The 17865-nt window shown below is 44.0% G+C and overlaps 1 protein-coding gene across 5 annotated transcripts in view; it reads left to right on the top strand.

Moving 5' to 3' along the window:
* Positions 1 to 17294, top strand: part of GAS7 (growth arrest specific 7) — a 675298-nt gene extending 658004 nt beyond the window's left edge. For all 5 annotated transcript variants that reach the window (XM_063960779.1, XM_063960781.1, XM_063960778.1 and 2 more), the window contains 4 exons: positions 1083 to 1206; positions 13397 to 13476; positions 13760 to 13858; positions 13982 to 17294. In XM_063960779.1, coding sequence (XP_063816849.1) covers positions 1083 to 1206; positions 13397 to 13476; positions 13760 to 13858; positions 13982 to 14095 — 417 coding nt within the window. In that variant the 3' untranslated portion in view covers positions 14096 to 17294. The remainder of the gene's footprint in view (positions 1 to 1082; positions 1207 to 13396; positions 13477 to 13759; positions 13859 to 13981) is intronic.
* The last annotated feature ends 571 nt before the right edge of the window (positions 17295 to 17865 follow it).

The following is a 17865-nucleotide window of genomic DNA, read 5'->3' as shown; positions in this document are numbered from 1 at the left end:
ACCCAACAAGCCGGGTGCTCCTGCTTCTAAGCAGACTATTGCTCGCTGGATTTGTAGTACAATTCAGCTTGCACATTCTGTGGCAGGCCTGCCACAGCCAAAATCTGTAAAAGCCCACTCCACAAGGAAGGTGGGCTCATCTTGGGCGGCTGCCCGAGGGGTCTCGGCTTTACAAATTTGCCGAGCTGCTACTTGGTCGGGGTCAAATACTTTTGTGAAATTTTACAAATTTGACACTCTGGCTGAGGAGGACCTGGAGTTTTCTCACTCGGTGCTGCAGAGTCATCCGCACTCTCCCGCCCGTTTGGGAGCTTTGGTATAATCCCCATGGTCCTTACGGAGTTCCCAGCATCCACTAGGACGTCAGAGAAAATAAGAATTTACTTACCGATAATTCTATTTCTCGTAGTCCGTAGTGGATGCTGGGCGCCCATCCCAAGTGCGGATTATCTGCAATACTTGTACATAGTTATTGTTAACAAATCGGGTTATTGTTGTTGTGAGCCATCTATCCAGAGGCTCCTCTGTTATCATGCTGTTAACTGGGTTCAGATAACAAGTTGTACGGTGTGATTGGTGTGGCTGGTATGAGTCTTACCCGGGATTCAAAATCCTTCCTTATTGTGTACGCTCGTCCGGGCACAGTATCCTAACTGAGGCTTGGAGGAGGGTCATAGGGGGAGGAGCCAGTGCACACCAGGTAGTCCTAAAGCTTTTCTTTTGTGCCCAGTCTCCTGCGGAGCCGCTATCCCCCATGGTCCTTACGGAGTTCCCAGCATCCACTACGGACTACGAGAAATAGAATTATCGGTAAGTAAATTCTTATTATTGTTTACTGATTGTTTGTTTATTTGTTTAGTTGTATTGTAATTGTATGTACAATATTGAAAAAAACAATAAAAACTATTGGTATATGTAATAGACTTTTAGCAAATGCTTTCACCCAGTTTTGATATTCAGGTAAACCATTTACTCAACCAAGTTCTCAGGTTCATGTTTTAAAATGTCACTCTTTATTTATTCCTTAGAATGTAGCACTTACATTTTATTCTCACACTTTGCGCTTTGTTTTCCTCCTGAAGGCCAGGAAAGCTTTGGCCGAGAGGCAGAAGGATCTTGAAGTGAAAACACAACAGTTAGAAATTAAACTGAGCAACAAGACAGAAGAAGATATTAAGAAGGCTCGGCGGAAGTCAACACAAGCAGGTTTGCATGTGTTTTATAACAGTCATATCTAATCATGTGCAAGCATTGCCTATACTTACTGTATGCTGCCTCTTGTATGTAGGTCCTTATTATCATACATGTGCTGTATTACATTTCTTCGCTTTTGACCCAGTATATTTGTTTTTTATATTAGGATTTTTGTGCATTTTGTTTGATATTTTTCCTGGTTAAGTGAGTGTATGCTATGTGCTAATACCATACCTCCCAACTTTCGCGTTGAGGTAGTCGGGATTATCGTGCACGCCGACCCGAAAAGGGTGTGTGGCCTCGGCCATGAGGGACGTGACCTCGCCCGAGTGGCCGTGGTCTCACCAAACTGATCATTTCCCAGCCTTTTGGGGGCATGCCCAGTGCTCCCCGAACAGCTGGGCAGCGCCCTGCTCCCCTCCTAGCACTGAATACATGCCGTGCGCATCCACACAGCATCTATTCAGTGTTCGCCGGCTGCTTTGCAGAGCAGAGCAGTGGGTGATCAAAGGCTCCCCCAACTGCCCCCTGCCCGCGGGACACTGCTGACAGCGGGACAGTGTCCGAATAGCGTGACTGTCCCACTGAAATCGGGACAGTTGGAAGGTATGCTAATACTGTTGGGGCACCCTCTTTATTAATTTAAACTCTATTTTTTTTTATGTTGTTATATTGCTACATTATACTTCTTGAAATGTAGGGGTTAATCTGAGTTTCCAGTGCGTGTGGCCCGCTGGAGAATTGTAGTTTTTTTGTGGTGAGGAACAAGCTGTGCTTCTGTATATGAGATGAGGAACACCTACCTAAATGTTACTTCTAGAGATATGCATGGACTTTTTTTTTTGTTTTAATTCATCATTTTGTTTTAGTTTTGGCAAAACCACCCTCTAGTGTTTTGGTTCAGATTCGGTTTTTGGTCTGATTTAAATCGATAAAAAAATCGATAATCAATGATAAAAATTGATACCGGAGTTTGGTTTTTAAATCTGGGTTTCAAACTGACAACAGACCCGAGCCGGGACTATGTTCCACACGGAACCCCAAAGGGATTCCAAACTGGGACTCGATTCAACTAGGAATCCCTAGGTTCAGGTGTGTTCCTATTTCAGGAAAACGGAACTGCACATCTCTAGTTCCCTACACCATGCTCACCAGCCCATTTAGATGAGTATTTCATGCATGAACTGAAATTGAATTTTTCCATCTAAGCGCAAACGTTTACTTTCCTGTGGCGCTACCAAAATCGCCTGTAAATCAGCACAAATGTGTCCGGAATAATGTCCGCTATAGAGACAAGAACAATAATGGTGCCCTTACTAGAATTGCTTCTCAGACCTATTCATATGATCATTCTCGGATATCTCACGGTGGTATTTGTAGTCTTATTGAAGAGCTGTGATTGGTCACAGGTGCTTTGTTACAGCATTGCCTGTGTTCTACCCAGTCTATGAGCTCTGCTATGTTTCTGACTATCCATTGTGCTTTTATTTGTTATTGGTGCACACATTCCTATAGTTTTCTATATATCAGAGCACACCATGCTTTACTGGTGAAGGGACTGCTTTCGATGAAGACTGGAAGCGTTTGGGATTGGTATGGGATCCCGGCGCACGGGATGCCGACTGTCACTGTACCGACAGCGGCATCCTGTCTGGCAGAATGCCGTCAGCGGAGCGAGGGCATTGAGCCCATCGCGGGTTCGATGCGCTTGCCTCTCTGCGGGCGCGGTTGCTCGCTTTGCTCACCACAGGTTCTATTCTCCCTCTATGGGTGTTGTGGACACCCACAGAGGGAGAATTACCTACCTTGCCGGTATTCCGGCGGCATCGTACCCCTGTAGGAATTCTGGCGTCTGTATTGCGACCACTGGGATCCAGACGGGACGATATGTTAAACGCATACCGAGCATTTACTCCAAATTTTTGAGTCTTTGTAAGTGACCCATATGCACTGTCCTCTGCAGTGTCCTCCTTTTCATGTCACCCCTGATCTACAGTGCCTGCTGTTATCATTCATTTAGACAGGCCATCTTGTTCTAATGCTGCTGTATTATGTCTCATTCATTGTAAGTACTCTCTTGGCATTAAATCAATATCTAATTCTCCGTGAATTGGCTACAATGATCTGATGATTGTGAAGTAATGGGTTATCTGAAGATTAATCTTGAGCTCCCAGTACACCTACGTCTATCTAATGTAATATATAAACTCAACGCATCCTCGCTCAGGGGCCGCATTTCCATGGAATACTCTGTGAAGCTCTCCGGGGGCCCTGCATGGAGACAGATCTATGAGACTGTGCTTTTACTTATGCACCTGCTTACTATGTGATTATTAACATCCTTCTTTATGTACTGCTGTGTATAGTCGCTGTCCTACTATAATGCTTTAGTCTTCTTACTCCTAATTAGCAGCAATTGTCTGTATTGATTCTTTCTTATTATCAATATTATCAATGAAGGAGTAAAACTATTTTAATCTATTGGATTGTGGACATTTGCATGGCACAAATCAACCAAGTGCATTACATTGGAATGCTGTTGTGTAAAATCGTTTTCAGAAAATGTAGCATTTTTGACAAGTTATTGGACACAAAAAAACAAACAAAACATATTTAACAGATTCTTTAGTAAGACTTGGGGGGCTCCAGTTAAGGCCCACATCTCCGCATTTACCATAGCCCCTGCACTAATCCTGCATTAAACCAATGGTAGCTACAGAGGGACATGCACCCCCTCCCAAATTATCACCTCATTCAGATTTAGGGGCCTATTTATCACCATCCGCATCCAGGATGCAGATGACATGTGATAAAATCGCCCCAACTCACACTGCGATAATTGATTACATCGCAGGGATGTATCAATTATCGCATGCAGGAACAGAGCTTGCGGTCAAGCTCTGTCCCTGCGATGCCTCTTCGCAGCATCATTGGGGTATTTTTCGTAAAAAATACCCGATGTCCTGCTGCGCATGCACCGCCCCCGCCAACATCGGCGCTATCGCCACCGGCTGGTCGACCGCCCTCCCCCGTCACGACTACCCCCGCGTGCCGCGGACCCCCCCCAGAAGATCAATATACTCACCTGTTCAGGGAGCCGGTCCACGCTGCCTCAGGAGGCTGCCGGGCGTCGGGTCCTTCTGCGCTGTGACCCACGTTGCTGTAAAGTGCGCTGCCGTTTTGCAGCGTCACTTTACTGCACCGGGGTCACAGCGCAGCATATGCGGGGCCCGGCAGTGCTCACTGGAGCAGCGGACACCAACTCCCTGGACAGGTGAGTATGTTTTTTTGTTTGTTTTGTTTTTTTACTTTTTGGGGATTTTTTACACTGTGATCAGCTTGTACACACATAGCTGATGACTCTGCTGGGTCCCCGCTCAGCTCTCTGTGCCAGGGGCAGAGAAAGCTGGGTAAAAGGGTGCTTATCGCAGTGCTGCCCTGTGAACTCACCAGCCTGAGCTGACGAAATTATCACAGGGCACACTGCGGTATTTTTACACTGTTTTTTTTTTGTAGTAAATTTGGCCACATCACATTTCCCATTGTAAGTATAAGGAATGCGATGTGGGTTACTAAAAAAAAGTTAATTAAAGGGTTTGGAGCAGTTTTTAATGAAAACTGCTCCAAATGCCCTTTAATACATTCAGGTGATAATAAAATAATGTGAAAGGGGTGTGGAAACACCCTTTTTCAAATTATTTTAGTAAAAATAATGTTAATAAATAGACCCCTAAACCTTTCACTTCTACACTTTCAGGATCTCTGTGGCCTCTTGATATATTTAATATGTTTTTGGGTTTTTTACGTTGTACATTTACACAGGCAATTAACCCATCCTCTAATTACAGAATATGGAATCTGTGGACTGTTAATAGGTTCCAGCGGAAGGCACTCACAATGGTAGGCAGTGGATTAGGGTCACCTCTAAGCACGCCGAGCCCTCTGTCCACAGTAGGATCAGGGCTGGTTCTTGCCCTTTTTGCGCCCCGGGCTGGAAATATGGGCGTAGCTTCATACAGGGGGCGTGGTCAGTTACGCCCCCTGTACAGTGGAGTAGCGCCGCTGAAAAAGAAAAAATAAATAAATACTTACTATCCCCGCTCCCGACCGCTGCAGACCTCCTCGGATCTGGCATAGACAGACACTAGAGGTCAATTATGACCCCTAGCGTCTGTGTCAGTCCCACAATGCTGTGCGGTGCGAGATGACGTCATTGTGCACTGCACAGCAAAGGTCCTCTCCACGAAGGGAAACTAGACGCGTAGCGTCTAGTTCCCCTCACAGCGGGGCGGCGGGGGACACAGCGGGCAGCGGGGAGCACAGCAGTAGCGGATCTTGCCATGGTGCGGCGCCCTCCGGATGGCACGATGCCCTCCGGAAGGCGGCGCCCCGGGCAAAAGTCCTGCTTGCCCGTGACCAGATCCGCTACTGAGTAGGATACATCTAGGGCAATGTCACCATCTGCCTGTAGTGTTCAAATAGACTTGTAGTAAAAGATTTAGGGGCATATTTATGGAAATTTGCAAATAAAATGCAATTGTAATGCTGAAATATTGATAACATTTGCGTGGCGACATTTGCAAATGTCGTAAGAATGTATTAAAATCTGTATGCAGACAAATCATGCCAGTAAGCTCTATCCCTGTGTTTCCCCCAGCACTACTTCTCTGGGTATTTTTCACAGCACCCTCCCCTCCATGATGAATCTGCCCCAGATATACCTATGCCTGTGCCCCCCCAATCTTCCCTTCTCCAATGTATACTAGAAACTAATAAAATAAAACTTACCTGCACGCTGCACCCAGGGATCAGTGGGCTCCTTCTCTGTGACCTGATCACCTGATCTGAGCGGTCGGTTGAGGTGCAGCCGGCACTCTGAAGATGGTGTGATTATTGCAAGGCTAAACAGTATGGTTAGGGTGTGTTCCAGAACAGGCGCTCAGCAGCTATGGTATAGCAGACCTCATGAGATGTCACCACATCACCAAAACAACAAATACTACCACAAAATCAGAGATCTGTGTTTATAACCACAGCGCTTTAACACAAAATTATAGACAAATAAAAATCACCATAACGTCCCTTAATGAAGGTTCCTGTGATGGAGTCCTCAAAGCGAATGTTCTGATGGAATTTCTCCAGAGTATAGTAACATGTAAGGGAATAAAAATAAAGACCAATGTGTAGTAGATTCCTTTTATGTATTCACGGGTCTTAGTGTATTTTTTATATGATAAAGAGGTGGCTTAGGAGCATACCCCACTCACACTTTGATTAAGAAGCTATAAGCCCATCAAAGTTTCTTTGACCAATGCCATGGCCTCGCTCACTTGAACTATGCCCGGCGTGATGTTTTAGGATGGAAATATATATAAATGAAGCGTACCCAAGAACTCACACTTGCAAGGTGGGTGTTAAACACATCAAGGTATCTTTAGTATGGAAAGGAGTGAAATATGGGTCCACTCAAGCGTACCCCAACTCACAGTGCTCGGTGTGATGATACTCCCATAAAGGTATCTTTCAGTTCTGTTTCCCGGACTGTGTTCATAAAGTGGTAATGTTGGCTCCCCAAAGAAACTCACTCTCCTCAAGTGGAAGCAGGGGGGTACACAAATTTAATAAAAATCACAAACATGAACACTTAAAATGGAGTCCATCCATAAAATAAACAAATAGAAAAATAGCAGCAAAAATCGGCAAAGGGGTTAAAAGTTCCAAAGCAGCAGAAAAGTTTTTGTTTGAAATATCCAATAGGTAAATAACTACTCACACTCCTGTTGTCTGTTATTGCAAGGCTCCCTCCAGTATTTTTTGTTTTACAATTTGGCTTTAGTAAATTTGAACAGATTGCATTTTCCATTTCAAATACGGGAAATGCAATTTTGTTTCATAAAAGAATATGAATTCAAGGGCTTGGAGGAGTTTTTTAATGAAAGATTCTCCAAAAGCCCTTTGATACATTTATGTGATACTAAAATACTGTTAAAAGGGTGTGAAAACGCCTTGAGTCCTGTTGGAGAAAGAGCGCTGTTTAAATAAAATTATTATTAATATTGAAACACTCATCTTCACATTATTTAAAGAATATATAGATAAATTTGCCCTTAGAGTAAATGTACATCTAAGTAGCTGATCTCCAAATATAGGGGGCAAAGTTCAGAGTCGATCTCTGCAACAGCAGCGATCGCACTTTGAAGCCCTTTGTGGGGTGTGCATGCGCACCCAGTGAGATGCGAAAGCATCTCACTGGTGCAATCACCTCTGCCTAATTGACAGGATGAGGCGGTCGCGGAGCGGGATGGGGTGTGCCAACGGCGTTAGGACGCCGTTGGGGTGGGACGCGGTCCTGTATAATGCAGGTGTGTCTGGACCATTGCTGGGGCAGGCTGCATCGGCTGCGTGACGTCACATGCAGCCGCTGCGACCTAAAACATGGTGGGTAGCCACCTGTCAGCACAGCTAGGCTGCGCAGGCAGGGAGCTACTCGGCGGGTGCGAAAGGTTTCGCACCTGTGCTGGGTGGGAGGTTTAGGGCCTGACATGCGGGGTGAACTAACCCTGTGCTGGATGTCACCCCGCATGTCAGAGATTCTGATCGTAGATGTTCTCAATTTAGCACATCTACAATCAGCTCTGAATCGGGTCCATAGGTCTGCATATTAATGCCTGCACTTTAGTACAGTACATTAAACTTGGCACAAGGTGTGGTGGGAGATCTGGCTCTGCAGTTTAGTTTTGGAACGAGTTATGGCATTGCACACTAGTCTTATGGCTTATGCAATGTGCTCCGTATTATGCTGTGTACACCTTGACAAAGTACTCAGCAAGTGATGGTAAGCCTGAGTACTAACTTTCCTTTATTGTATATCCAAACAGACAAAATGCACTCTGTTACTTTACGTTATAAACTATACCTTTATCATTTATTTATTTGTAAAGACAAGTACTACCTGCGCGACCTCTTTTGCATGGGAGAAAAAGTGGAAGAAAGGAGAAATAAAGAGGGTATAGGAGAAGGCTGTTACAGCCAGGTAGGAAAGTGGTGCAGCCAATAGGTGAACTAGTACCCTTACTAGTATGGACTGAGTCAAAAATTAAAAAGAAGACCTTGGCGCACCGCGAGTGAAAGGAAAAGTCAGAAAGGAATGGTCAGACTATTAATTGCTTTATTTGCACATTTAAGATATTTATGGTAGTAAAATCAAAATAAAAACAAAATAAAAATAGCACGTTTTATCTAAACATTATCTAATGCACACAACAATATGATAATAACAATCTATTGTTTTTTATGGATGGTGGAATCAGTGTGTCAATACCTAAACTCGTCCCAAAAAGGGGTGTAGGGAAAAAGTCCCGAGACCTGCTTATCCCATGTAGATGAATGTCCTTTTAGGAAAGCAATTATGAAATTTAGAGGTCTTCCTATAATAATATGTCACCGTGTATTGCCTCGTCCCAGCTGTATTGCTTATTAGCTGATGGATCTCCTGGGAGGATCACGATTTTATGCACCCTTATCCACTGCAACTATTTGTGCTGTATCGGGACCTCCCGGCACTCTGCCTTATTCCACGCCACACATGTGAGTTTAGTGCTTATCGTGTAACAGTACCTCTGTGTCGGGAGTGCCCAGGGTTCTCCGTTTCCTCCTTTCCCGGGTCCGTACCTGTGGGACCTCCGGTGGGGCCGGACAGCCGATTCCCAGAGCTCCGATACCGCTTGTATCGTCTGGCCCGCAAGCGTGGAACGCAGGCCAGTCGCTTCCGGTTTCGCGGCTTCCGGGGTACACGTCTTGTTCAGCAGATCAGTGGCAAGAGGAATGTGCTCCAGTTCCTAAGGTTGACGTCCAATAATCCTTTATTTATTTATTTATTTTTACCATCAAATAGTTTATTTTATTTTGTAACATCTATTATTAGTTAACGCAAACTAATATTTTTGACTTGTATTTTCTTGATTGGTCTAAAACATGGTACACACTGAGTGATATGTCGTCCGATCCGGTAGATTGAACCAGCATATCTTGTCTTTGCCCAAAATGGAGGTGACCCCGATCGCTAGCGAGATTGTCAGCTTGATGTACTGCACATCAAACCTGACAATGGGCCTAATTTAGACCTGATCGCAAAAGCAAAATCTTTCTCTAATGGGCAAAACCATGTGCACTGCAGGTGGGGCAGATATAACATGTGCAGAGAGAGTTAGATTTGGGTGGGTTATATTATTTCTGTGCAGGGTAAATACTGGCTGATTTATTTTTACACTGCAATTTAGATTTCAGTTTTGAACACACCCCACCCAAATCTAACTCTCTCTGCACATGTTATATCTGCCCCACCTGCACTGCACATGGTTTTGCCCATGAGCGAACAAATTTGCTGCTGCGATCAGGTCTGAATTAGGACTTTTGTCATACCTCCCAACTTTGATCTCAGCGGTGGAGGGAGCGTGGCCTAATGTCAAGGGGGCGTGGCTTCGCGGCAAGTGCCACGATCGCAAGCCACGCCCCCCGTTTTCGTCATTATGGGGGCATGAACAGCGCTGTGAGAGCTGCTGGTCATGCCCCCTGACCCTCTCTGCCATGAATAGACGCTGTGCGCATGCGCACAGCATCTATTCACCGCTGCTCTCCACAGAGCAGCGAGTGACAGGGAGGCATCTCCAAACTGCCCCCCACCCGTGGGACACTGCGACCCGCGGGTGGGACAGCGGGACAGACCGTGAAAAACGGGACTGTCCCGCCAAAATCGGGACAGTTGGTAGGTATGCCTTTGTACATGTGTAAAAACCATTCCTGTGCGGGTAATGTCACAGCCTTGCGTCTGTAGTGCTCCATGAGCGGCTTTACTCTAATTCTGCATAAAGTTACATACTCTATTCCTCTCAGAGCATCTCAGTCACGCTGGGCCTCTCACGCCGTATAGACACTTGTATATACAGCGTGTGTGTGTGAAAAGAATTGGAAAACTGTGACTGGTAAAGGAGACTATTTATGAATAGTTCTCTCTAGTTCGACTACAGCCCCTTATATTCTTTTAACACAACTTTGTTCAGACCCCTGGAGTCAATACAGAGGTGTAATTCACTGTATGCTTAGCAGCAAAAAATAATCCTGTTGCAAATCATAATAGAAGGTCTAATTAGGGCCTGATTCAGCATGGAACGCAAAAGCTAAATCTTTCCCTAATGGGCAAAACCGTGTGCACTGCATGTGGGGCAGGTGTAACATGTGCAGAGAGAGTTAGATTTGGGTGGGTTATTTTGTTTCTGTGCAGGGTAAATAATGGCTGCTTTATTTTTACACTGCAATTTAGATTTCAGTTTGAACACACCCCACCCAAATCTAACTCTCTCTGCACATGTTATATCTGCCCAGTAGCGGATCTTGCCACGGGCAAGCAGGACTTTTGCCCGGGGCGCCGCCTTCCGGAGGGCGCAGGGCGCCATCCGGAGGGCGCCGCACCAGGGCAAGATCCGCTGCTGCTGTGTGCCCCCCGCTGCCGCTGCCCCCCCGCTGCCGCTGGGAAGGGAAACTAGATGTGTACGCGTCTAGTTTCCCTTCGTGGAGAGGTCCTTTACTGTGCGGTGTGCGATGACGTCATCGCGCACCGCACGTCATTTCAGTCTGTACAGGGGGCGTAAATGACCACGCCCCCTGTACGAAGCCATGCCCCCTAATGCCGCCCGGGGCGCCAGAAGGCCCGGAACCGGCCCTGTATCTGCCCCCCTTACTCCTGCAGTGCACATGGTTTTGCCCATTAGAGACATTTTTTGCTACTGCGATCAGGTCTGAATTAGGCCCAATATCGCTTGAGTCCTCTAGTATCTAATGAAGGACAGAAAATGATCGTTCCGTCCTTCATGAACAGTGCTCATTGTGTACCAAGGTTCTGATATGTCGGACTGACACATCGCTCGAGTGCGTACACAGCTTAAGAAGTAGTATACGATTCTATCTTACACAATTTCCTACAGAAATGCTAAAATTCTGCGTTCCCTGCATATTGGTATGGTGCTTTGTGCCTCAGTGACATGACTAGTTCCTAGTGAATGCATAAGCCATACCTTTCAACTATCCCGATTTGCGCGGGACAGTCAAGTTTTTTTTTGGCCTGTGTCGCTGTCCCTCTCGTGGGCCGCAGTGTTCCGCGGCGTGGTGGGGGTGAGGGGGCAGTTAGGAGGCTTCTCTGTCACTTGCTGCTCTGCTTAGTGCAGATCAGAGGTGAATAGACGCTGTGCGCATGCGACAGCGTCTATTCACGGGAGGCCGAGGGACTGGGGTGCATGCCAGCAGCTCACAGAGCGCTGGCCATGCCCCCCCCCCTATGACGAAAAGGGTGTGTGGCCCCCCAGTGACGAAAACAGGAGGTGTGGCAGGTGGTCCCGGCATCCTTGCGAAGCCACGCCTCCTGTTTTCATCACTGGAGGCCACACACTCTTTTCAGCTGGGCGCAGAGGAGTCCCATCTGGTAAAAGTTGGGAGGTATGCATAAGTTGCAGGTCATGAATGTTGGTTCAGGCCGCAAAGTAGCTGCATGCCTTATCTGTAGGTAACTGCAGTTTATGAGGTCTGAAATTCGTAATCTTACATCTATCATGTAGTCAGCTTGTACTTTGGAGTAAGTAGTTAGCACCACTATATCACAGCTATTGTTACTCAGAGTCTAATTTCTCAAGAACATTGTGTATCCTTTAATCATTTACATCAACATAAAAATACAAAACATGGAAAATAAAAACTAATTAGAAGGAAGGTAATGATGTCATTTACTTGGCTTTAATTATACCCATTATGTGGAAATTCCTGAACCCCTTTCATCTCATACAAATTGCTATCTGAGGTGTATTTATTATGCTTTTTTTCTGTACACCCATACAAGCTGCATTAATAAAATAACACAGTGAAATCTGTATCTGCTACATATGTATTGTACCGCCACCTTATATTGTTAATTATAATTAAATCTTGGAAGTGCTGCCTGTGTTGTGGTAGGAAGGGAGGGGGGTCAGTACAGTGTGTAATGGGGGATCTGTGCAGCCTGTACAGTCTGTGGGTGGTCTGTACAGAGGAGGGGGTCACTGTTCTGTACAGCCTGTGCCAAGGGGGGGTGGGGTGGGGGGGTGCAGCCTGTCCTGGGGAAGGTCTGTACAGCATGTTCTGAGTAGTTGGTACAGCCTAGAGCTTGGGGGATTGTTACAGCCGGTGCTGTTGGGTTCTGTGCAGCCTGTACTGGAAAGGGGAGGGGAGGGGGGCTGTGCTAGAGAAGGTCAGTACGTATCAGGGGCACACCTGCTGACAGGCTCACAGTATCTCGGCTATGGAGGCTGCTTCTGCTGTCCATGTTACATTCGGAGAATTCTTAATATTTGCTGGTACACCTGTTTTCAGGGGGGGGGGGAATATGCGGCAAATATGATAAACATTTTATATACAGGTGCCCTATTTATTCTACTGCAATAGAACCACAATACGATACGGAGATGCGGATTTAACTAGTCACGAGATAAGTTGCGAGTTATTTAGACTCCTCTTTAACGCTTATCACCGGAAATTGATTTTGTATAGAAAACAGTTTTACATTCACGCTACTAGACTTTTCTTTTTTCTGTTAGCCTTAGTTGCCATCTAGTGGTCAAATAGTAGATCAGTAAAACCTACACATGCATTACACAATATACATGTACGGTATTGAGTTCTGTGCTTTTTGAATTTTTTCAGTTACGTATAATATTGGTTCTATCCATCTGTAATTTATCATATATGAGTGCAGACGTGTATATCCTTAATGTGCGACATTTCTTCAGTATTATACACAAATGATTGGATTATTGGAGATGCAATTTTTGGTCATGTCTTTGGTTGAAACACCCCAAACTTCTTTATATTGTAGCAAGTATGTCTTGACAAATGAAAGGGTAGTATGTGAGAATGGAAAGGGTAGTATAATGGCATAGGGCATGAGGGATGCATATGGTCACCATCCCATGAACAGGCAGACTTAGTAGTGCACTCCTACAGTAGCAGTCATTCCTCTTCTGCATAAGCAATGCTTATATCTAATGAAGAACTCAAAGAAATGTGTACACCCTCTTCTGTGATGTGCAGACCCAGTATGTGTTCTCAGTGGTGTTAAACTACAGTGTATCCATGGGTGACATGATATATATGTGAACACTTTGTACTTTGCTAATTGCAGGTGATGACTTGATGCGGTGTGTGGACCTTTACAACCAAGCACAGTCCAAATGGTTTGAAGAGATGGTGACAACCACTTTGGTACGATCTAGAATAATCGTGTGAAAATATCACCTTCTTATTGGTTTGGGAGAGGGTTTGACTTCCTTCCAGATAGTAGAATAATAAGGATCCCAACTTCCCACCTTAACAATGTTTACCAATTACCACAAATGATGTTATGCATAGTCTGTTTCTCAGCTAGTTGATGGAAATGAATATGCAGCAAAGTCAATGAAAGTATAGTAGACCCATTCTAGAGCTCTGGACTGGAACATATATACGATAATGGGTCCATCCTGTAATCTGTTTTTCTGTTGTGCAGGAATTGGAGAGGTTGGAGGTGGAACGTGTTGAGATGATACGTCAGCACCTTTGTCAGTACACACAGTTACGGCATGAAACAGACATGTTTAACCAAAGTGTAAGTATTGGGGCCAAATTCAGCATATACAGTATATACATATACTTATAGTCACTCAATTGTACTTAATTAACTGGGCGACATGAACATTTGGTAAACTACATATTTGTTTTGTTCCTGTAGACCGTAGAACCTGTGGATCAGCTGCTGCAGAAAGTGGATCCCACCAAAGACAGGGAATTATGGGTGAAGGAGCATAAGACAGGCGACATCAGACCCATTGACATGGACATATAGTCTTCTGTTGCAGAAGTTTTGCCATTCTTGTGGTTTGAGGGTTATTTATACAGCTGCAGCCTGGTTATTGTAAACTGCTGTAAGATATACAAGGTCATTTATTACTGTGTCACCAAATAATTATTTTTAATAAGGGACACTGGGATTTATTTGTTTCAATCTATGAATGTGGAATGTAGACATTGGCATGTAGCATGTCACACATGCGGCCCAGACTCTTAGCCTGTCTTTGATCCAGATTTATAAGGTTTGGAACACTAGATGCCACATAAAGGCAATGCATAAAATGTGCTTTTCCAAACAAAGGCTTGATCTGTTTCGGGTAAAATTAGAAGTTAACGGTGCCTGATTTGCTAGAACACTAGGGGGGAATTCAATTAGCCGTGGTAGATTGCCGCAGGCTAATTGAGCTCTGCGGGGATATTCAGTTAGCCCCAACGCCAGGAGTCATCATGGATTTTTATTCACCTGCCTCAGGCAGACAAAAAAAAATTCCTTATAACGCTGGGTCTAATGGGTGCCGCGTTGGGGTTAACGCACAACTCCTTTTCACGGATTCTGAGAGTAAACGCCTATTAGCACATTAAGATAACGGGGCTTAACAAGCCTATTGGGAGAAGCCGGGAGGCTAATTGAATAACCTTGGGCATTAATGCCCGAGGTTACCTCTAGCTGTCACCCTCTGTATTTTACCGCGGGTAATTGAATTTACCCCTTGTTGCATAAGCACTAGCTGCATGCATATCAGTAATTATATCTAACAGAGCAAACCACAAATTTTAAAACTTAAATTTAAAGAATCTGTATTTGTGGTCTGCATCTCAGAAACATGGGCGCGATCAGAGAGTTGAATAGAAATAAATATTAGAATAATCTGTTGTCACAACTTTATTGATTACAGAAAAGTGTAGTTCCTTTTTTTTTTCCAGCTATGGCTCTAGAAAATATTATACAATGTAGTCTGAAATCCCGGAGTTCTGTACTTCTGAATGAAAGCTCTTAAATGTGCATTCCAATAGCTTTGCTATGCACAGGCAGATGCAGTCATTTAATCTGAGCATTGAATGGCACTTTATGTCCAGTTTGGTTACTCAGTGGTGACCTAATTGGATGAATGTGTGGCTTGATGCTCAAGCTAATTGACGGAACCATGTGAGGCCTAGCTAGTATAACTTGCTGAAGACGTGCGCACCAGCAGATTATGGTCACCTGATCTATCCCTGTCAGATGTTCAACATTGCTGGTGGCTGCTGTGATATGCAGCCACTTTGGTAATAACAAGACTGGTCAGCTGCAGTATATAATGATTACCTAGAGGCTGCTGTATTGTACAGTGGAATCTGTGCAGTTAGGTCCTGGATATTTATAGACATATGTTTATAGTCTGCACTCCAGTAATTACATTGTGTTGAGTTGCATTACTGCTAGATTTTGTTGTAGCTGTTAACAGCCCTCTTCAAGAAAGCAATCAAATTATTATGAATTGTAACAATTCAGGCCATGACTTCTGCTTAATTAAATGAAAATGCAATAATCAAGGCTTTGCAGTACTTTTGGTTGGCCTATTGGGAAAGGATGGAACAGCGGATAGATGAAAATATTATAGTATGATGTGCTTTATTCATATCCACAAAATAATAGAAAACTCTTGCACATAGAAGACTAAATAAACAAGCCTGTCAAGCTCATTACCCTGTAAATCATGTTACATTCAGTTTCTTATACAGGAAACAGTTACCAGGAAAAATAATTGATTGGCTGGGACACCTTGGTTTGTTTTATTGTTTCAAACCCAATACAGCAAGCCAGTGACTGTGCCCACTGGTGCAGAGGGGAGGGGGGAGCTCGGGTACTAATTACCCAGGACCGTTGCCCTCCGAGAATATAATTACCTTCTTCTGGGAAGTGGGTCCCTCCACCACAGCCAGCACCATCTTCCCAGTGACAGCTTCCGCACATTGAGAGCAAAGACTCTGGTATATAACTGGGAAGATGGCGCCATCCGAGGAGGGAAGATCCGCTTCCCGGAGCAAGCAAGTGTTGGGGCCCGCATGACTCTCTACAGCCCTGACTGTACCAAGCCATGCCATTAATGAAGAACAGCCTTCCTTCTTATAGCTCATTGTATTTGCTGTGCCACATTATTGACAATGACCATGTATTTTACCAGTATTCACTGGGTTTATCAGACACTTGTACCAAATTACAGTATGCACCAATGAGCCATTACACAGTTCTGAACACAAAGTGCAGCCAAAGCTACTGACAATAGAAGAGACCATCTGTGTACCAACGGAACTCCTCACACACTGGATCAAGATGCCTACTAGATTTATATTCATACTGTACATAGGTGGAAAAACCAATGACATCAGTGTGGCAAAAAGGATTTTATTTTTGGACTGGGCAGTCATGGGCCTGTAGGAAATGTTACTACAGGGGGAGTTGAAGCAGTAGACTACATAAGACGTTCTTTTAAACTTGTAGGACTCATTTTTAATTTTCAAACCAATATGAATGGTTAACTACTGCATACTGAGGTACTGGGTACCCCGTCTCATTTTAGGGGAGTAATTTGTGTGTGTGAGATAGATATATATATATATATATATATATATGTGTGTGACAGAATCTGAAAATGTCTTTGATGGACTGGCTACAATATAATGTTATTTTCTATTAAAAAAAGTCTTTATTGAGGATATGAAAAAAATAATCTTTTTTTGACCATGTTTCCTTTCATTTCAGTCATAATTTCTTACTTTTCCAGTACTGAGATGATATTCAGTCCAAAACTTTAAGAACGTGTATTTGCTTACTATACTTTACATTGAGATAAGACACAGAAAGTAGCATAAATGGTTTTAAACCGTATGTAATAAGACGTACAGTTAAGGCAAGATTTTTGTTCCTCATATTTTCTATAATATCTCGCTATGTGTTTAGAAAATGAAGACGTTTTACAGTATAACAGGTGTTAATGTTTTAAGGGGTTCTGTGATTGAAAGTCCTGTGGAATACTATGCAGCTGTAAGTGTGTTAAATAGAAGGATTCATAACCATTCAGAAAGTACAAAGTGCAGTGGAGTTCTGGGCTGTCAATATGTGGCAAAACTCACCGGTATATGCTGTTGTGTTAAGGTAATGGGGGTATTCTATTAGCCGTGGTCATTTTTCACACTGAAATATCGGGGGGGGGGGGGGGGGTTTAGATTATCGGGATGTTTGTCCGATGGTCAGTATCTGTCAATCCAATTATAGCACATTTGTGTCTGTCCCAAAAAATACCTGTTTTCGGATGGAGACACATGGGATCTGCTAAAAGCTGCCAACCTATGTGTTTATTTGGCAGCGATTGCAGAAACAATGCTTGCTTATCAGCGATTTGGTTTTGCCTGCCTGATCCCCAATAAGCGCCGTCATCGTGGCTAATAGGATAAGCCCCATCAATTAGTTGCAATACATTTCCACGGCTAATTGGATACCACCCATTGTCTTTAGAATGTCTTATGCGAATCTAATATACATATTCCATATTCATGGAAAACACAAATTAAAAAGATGGCTTGCAAATATGTACAGTATTGTCCTATAAACATTGGTAATCAGTGCAATGGAAGCCTTGTTTATTCCCATTCAAAAAGTAATAACCACATTCATTTTGAATATTTATATTTCACAATTGAAAATAAGATTATGTACAGATTGGTTTATCACATTTTCCACTGCCTCTGGTAGAAAACAATAAGCACATACTATTTACTTGGCAA

Source organism: Pseudophryne corroboree, chromosome 3 (assembly GCF_028390025.1).
Source record: "Pseudophryne corroboree isolate aPseCor3 chromosome 3, aPseCor3.hap2, whole genome shotgun sequence".
NCBI classification, from domain to species: domain Eukaryota; kingdom Metazoa; phylum Chordata; class Amphibia; order Anura; family Myobatrachidae; genus Pseudophryne; species Pseudophryne corroboree.
Note: the sequence above shows the minus strand (reverse complement) of the source record. Positions and strands in the feature narration are given on the sequence as shown.